General features: G+C 34.9%; 1 protein-coding gene across 1 annotated transcript; it reads right to left on the bottom strand.

Moving 5' to 3' along the window:
- Positions 1 to 1,474: 1,474 nt before the first annotated feature.
- EV154DRAFT_482199 (uncharacterized protein) lies at positions 1,475 to 2,278 on the bottom strand (the record flags this gene model as incomplete). Its single annotated transcript, XM_051598482.1, has 3 exons — positions 1,475 to 1,551; positions 1,573 to 1,701; positions 2,167 to 2,278. 3 exons carry the CDS (start codon positions 2,276 to 2,278, stop codon positions 1,475 to 1,477), a joined length of 318 nt encoding a protein of 105 aa, XP_051456884.1.
- Between the last annotated feature and the right edge of the window lie 3,620 nt (positions 2,279 to 5,898).

The following is a 5,898-nucleotide window of genomic DNA, read 5'->3' as shown; positions in this document are numbered from 1 at the left end:
ATGCCCCAATTCATAGTCATAGCCTTGTTGACCCTTTGATTGAAGAAAGAGGTTATGTACCCGTATACTTACCTCCTTATTCACCTGAGCTAAATCCTATTGAGATGTTTTGGAAAGTGTTAAAAGATAAGGTTAAACGTGGTAAACTTAGCAGTTTAGAGACTCTTACTACTAGAATAATTGAAGGCTGCCACGATGTTCCCATCGAACACATTCAAAATTTTATCCAGCATTCTATCAATACTTTTCCCAAATGTTTAAATAAAGAATTGTTATAAAAATTTAACCATTACTTTGGCCATTTTATTTCTAAGAAGTGGTCAAATTATTTTCGAAAAGGTGGGCAAATTAAGTTCATACATTCGGGCAAAATAATTTTTTTTTCTGGGCAATTTAACTTCACACAATTGGCCAATTTTTTTCAAAAAAGTGGGCGGACTTTTCAAACATTCGGTAAATTGAGAGTGGAAGCACAGTAAATTCCTTGAAAAGCATTTCAAAGAAGCCAAGTTAGGATTAATTCGTGCAATCAAATTAGGCATGTAAGAGTTCATGTCTAATAATTTTATAATGCTTCGAGTATATTAAGTTTCGTGCTTTAACTTAAGTCACGATTCCAAAAACCTGAGAATCCACTTAATTTTTCTTTGTTTCATTTAAGAAAATCATTTAAAATGTTTCTTTTCCATGGCAACCTTTTCATAAAAGATTGAAAAATCTCTTAAGCCAATTCTAAAAAAGTAAAGCACAACAGATCATTACATTGCCTAGGAATAGCAATATTACTTGTTCCTTTCATGCCGAAAAATTATTCTCTTTTTAATCAGATTTATTTCATTCCTGAGTAAAAAGAAAATCCCAAAAGCACCTTGTCATGTAGGATTATGAAAGCAAAATAGTTGACAGGGACTATCAAATTTCAATAAGATAACCGAGTAGAAAAAGGATTACAATTGCAAGCGGTTTACATGAAAGTTTTAATGTTGAGACTCTATAAATCATTAGCAAACTTTCCAATTGAGATGAACCATGAGTTTTATTTTTATAATAACCTAACCTACGAAATTAAATAGGATTTATTTAACAGTTGCTTCATTTTATAAATTATATAATAGTTAAACAAAAGAATGTTTTTATTGGAAAGTATATATAATAGCATTCAGCTGACATGGTGTGGCCGTGACCTAGGGTAAAAAACAAAATACTTAAAACGAATATTTGCAAATGAAAGGTTAAATGGTCGTTTGGGAGTAGTTATCCATTTAAATCTGGGTAGATATACCCGTGCACGAGTATCAATCTAATTTTGATCAATAAACAAGGTGCGCAAAAAAACTAACTTCATTTACTTAAAAGGGTACACAACCTTAGTTTCCAATCATTTTGAGTTAATTCCTAGCACAAAGCTACAAACGCCTTACTTTCATCCATTCACCTACAGCAATAGAGGATCTTTTTGTGCAGAAAGATCTACTCAATTGAGTAATAAAAATTCAGATCTAAAACCTATAATTCCCTGATTCGTTGCGTCTATCTGCGAAAGATGAGGATCTATTTGTGGGAAATACTTACCGACATTGTGGAAATAAAAATTGGAATCTGAACCCTTAAATATACCTCCTTCATTCCATTTACCGGTAGCGGGTAGCCATCCGTCTATGATTGTACACTTTCCTACTGGAGTAATAATACCAGAATTCCCTAAAATCTAAAAATAGTTTCGCACATCTAATTTATCCTAACAAGATAAGCATTTCTCTATGACTATTAAATCACTCATTTGCGTTAACAAAACAAATAAACCGAGCTCCCAACATAAGTGTAGGTCATCACATGAACCAATGTGGTTATATACTTGTCTGTGGATGGTTAAGACATCATCCAAAAACAAAAGCTGGCGTGGTTTAAAATTTTGAAAGTGGCATTTATTAATTAGCAAAAGGTTAGAAATTTTTCTTGCTTTTTTTTTCAAGTCCTCATCATAGCTTATAGATGGTGAAATAACAAAACAAGAACTATATTCTCGGTATGTCACATTCTTTACATTCACTAAATGTTTCACCATTTTTAACAATCCCACCATTATGACAATGTCGGCAATGTTAGTAACAACTTTTCTTTCTTCGTTACTTGCGTAGGGTACAACAGTTAGGATTTAAGACCAACACGAAGCAGCCGAATAAGCCTTTATGACTTCAAGTGCTGCGTAGAAACGTGTTATTTCATCGAATGCGTATTCAAAAAGTAAATTTAGTCTACCCATGTACCAGTTAGTCATTTGTAAAATCTGGGCCCCATCTTATTATAACTTTGCTAGTTTGGCTTTGGGGAAAACGCTAAAACCTACCTTATCGTCTGGTGGTTCAAGTGGAACAGAACGTGCTCATTACCACGTTTGGCAATGGACTTTGATAACCTTTATCTAAAGAAAATGGTGGATTATAACCGTGAATTTTGTGAAAGCTTGTTCGTGCTTTGGAATATAATCCACTTTTATATGGATTTGATGAGTAGACTCCCGTAAAGTATCACATTCTTTTTGGTATTATTCGAAGACACTAACAAAAGATTTGATAGTTAAGAGATCTTCAGCAATACTACAATCATCATCGGCACTTCTATCCAAGATAAAGTTTGATCAAAAGGCCCTAATGTCTGACCAAAACCGACATTACTAACAGGATGCTACACGAAGTCGGATAAACATACACCATCTTTGTATCTCACATGAAAAAAGAAGAAAAGTCGCTTGTTCCATAATGGTGTTGGTATTTTCACCACCATTGAATTTCGGTCTCATTTTGGTTGTAATCCTTTGTAAAAGTATGTAGAGGTTCAATCAAACATCTTTAAATAATTCGAATAACTAATCTCTCTTTACATATATTTGACAGAGACATGACGAAGAGCAAAACATTGTTTTAAAGGAATGTGATGTGGTTAAGTCGGCGCATGCTGAACTTGTAAATAAAGTGGGATGTAGGCTTTTCGCTTATCAACTTGTAATTTTTTATTTAGTAAAGGGTACGTAAATTGGCGAACATTATGCATGATTACACTACTGATCTTTTGAATGCAACTATAGGGTATATTTGCTGTTAAACCAGCCCGAAGTATCTCAATATCACAAGACCTCTTCTTCTCTACATCCTCCAAGTGTTAATAGTGATGTCTCCCTTTTTTAAGGATACATGGCTTTTTTGAGACAGTAAAATGCGTGTCTTTATGCACGTTAGCAGCAACATTATCGTACAGTGTAACCTCCTCCTAAAGGTAATCACCAAAAAAGAATGTTTGCAGTGGATAAAGAGCTACACTGTAACAAATCCCCAGCAAAATCTTGCTGGCTATGTAATCCTTATAGTTTTTACGGATCAATACCTGTAAATTGCAGTTATCTTTGATAGGTTTATAAATATTTAGGTCAAAAACGTACAGACAGTTCAGAATCAACTGAAGCTCTCAGTTCAGTCACAGCGGAAAATCAGTAGTGGCACCAGCAATATTTCTTTCAAGTCTTGCCAATCGTTGATGTACAAAAAATGTCGCTCTACCTGCAGTAACATTATTGAGTGCTAGCTCAAACGAAGTAACAATTTCTGGTGTAGGAGCAGATGTTGGTTCAGCGGTGAGAACATCAGAAATACCAGTGAGTCTTATTTGAGAATATACGAATGCGGGGGGCTTTTGAAATAAGCATTTAATTAATTTTGTGTATTTGACAAACACGGAATCGGCATAGTAAATATTGTTGTCAGAATTAGCATATCGGGAAGGTTGTTAGCCAAGACACATTTTCAGCTGGAAGACGTTTCATGATAATTCTTTCTTTCGAGGGTACAGAGATAGTCACCAGTTTTTTTATAAACACGATCTAAAATTGGTAAGTTAGTAATGTTTTGAAGTTTTGCTCATTTGACTCACAAAACCATTATAGTTTAAACGTTGGAAATAGGACGATTTTAAACACGTGTAGCAGATCATATGGTGATGGTAAAAAAGAAATTAGCCAGTATGCAAGAGTTTTATCACTTAATTTTGTTAATATCCAAATATAGCTCTCTTTCGTTCTCTGTTTTGGTAGCCAGTACATAGTGAATGTCAAGTGCGTAACCCAGAAAATACTCCGAGAAACTATTTCATACCTACCACCATAGGTGTGTAACACGCTATCTATCCAAATCTACAGGTAAAACGGTTGAAACCTTGATCTACATTATATTTATATTAAATCGGAATTGGTAACGTAATAGCAAAGCTACCGTTTTGAAGCAAAAAATAGGGCGCTTCTTTGAATCCGTGATTCGATGGCCAATATGACGGGCGATACTAAGGAATCAAAAGGGCGTTGTTTTAATTTAACTGTGCGCTTTTAATGGCGACATTAGGTCAAGATTCTGTTGAGAGTACTGCTTGTAAATAACGGCTAATGTCTGGAAAACCGCTTTATGCGGCCTGGAATAAGCACAGAACTGGTGGTGACTCTTATTCGCCGAAAAAAAAATATCTTCCTTTTTTTATATTCATTTCGGTTTACTCTAGGCGACATCAACTCATGGTTTAGCGGGACTCACTCTTCAATTATAACGGTTTATTTCTTGAAGTCTGCGCGCTGTTAACTGTATCATATATTGCACTGGCCGCGGGTCCTATGCGCTCAATAAAAATATATCTCTGTTTTTATTCACTACAACTTCTTAATGACGGTATCAAGCGAAGTCTCTGCAGGAATCATTCTATGAATAACGACGTGGGTATAGAAGCTTGCTTGCTCTTGACTGGAGTGTCTGATACTATTGCTGTGTTTGTTTTATTCTTAAGAAAAAAAACCAATTTTTTTCTTTGATCCCATTTCTTAATGACGACATCAGGTCAAGGCTATGCTGGAATCACTCTCTAAGAAAAACGGTTTATGTTTCGTAGCCTGCCTGTTACGGACTGAAGTATGTGCTGGACAGCTTTTATCTCTTATGTGCAGAAGAAAAAAAAATCTTTTATTCGCCTTACTCTCTTAATGGCGACATCAAGTCATGGCTCATTCGGAATCGCTGTTTATGAATAATCTCATATGTCTGGAATAATGTCTATTGATGATGAAAGTTTGCACTGCACTGCTGGCGTTATGTACGCACTCAAGAAAAAAAATTTTTTTTTTACTCGTTCCGCTTTCGTAATAGTGACATCATGCCAAGGCAATGCTGGAATCGCTCTATATGAATAATGGATTATGTGTCGAAGCTTGTTTCTTCCTGAATGGAGTTTGTTCTGCGCCGGTGTCTGTCATGCACTCAAGAAAAAAATATTTACTTTTTCGTTATACATTCGCTTTTGCTCTTCGCGATATTATGTTTACGATCTGCTGGTATTATTTTTCATGATATGCTAACATGATGTTTCTAAATTCTAATGGTTCGGGTATGTTGATATTAATTAGGTAGTGAAGCTGTTTTGTAATAGGTACCATGGAATTGGATGATGAAAAGCTGGTGCCGTTGTTTGGGAAGTAAACAAGGTATATTTTTCTAAAAGCAGAACAGGCAATGATCTGGGTCGTAGTTTATAGCCTTTTGCTGATTTCACATATACAAATTTAGTATGATTGCATCTTGCTTCAGAAGATCTTTTACGAAGATGAATACACGGCATTTCCTGTTACCTATATAAAGCACTTACTTTCAAGAACATCTTTAAGAAACAATAAGATGTAACAACTAATTTAGCTTATTTAAATTATATACTTATGCCTTTTATTTTTTTACTTTAGGGATACTGGGTGGTAGGGTGATGTACTGAAGAAGAATAAAATTCGCAACTGTATGCTGGAAACAAACTTGAAAACTTATATAGTAAGAAAAAGAAGGGGTAATGGTTAACTCCCCGTATGATCTAATTTCCTGT

The sequence above is a fragment of the Mucor mucedo genome (assembly GCF_025094135.1).
Source record: "Mucor mucedo strain NRRL 3635 chromosome Unknown EV154scaffold_55, whole genome shotgun sequence".
NCBI classification, from domain to species: Eukaryota; Fungi; Mucoromycota; class Mucoromycetes; order Mucorales; family Mucoraceae; genus Mucor; species Mucor mucedo.
This window is presented reverse-complemented; position numbering and strand designations above follow the sequence as displayed.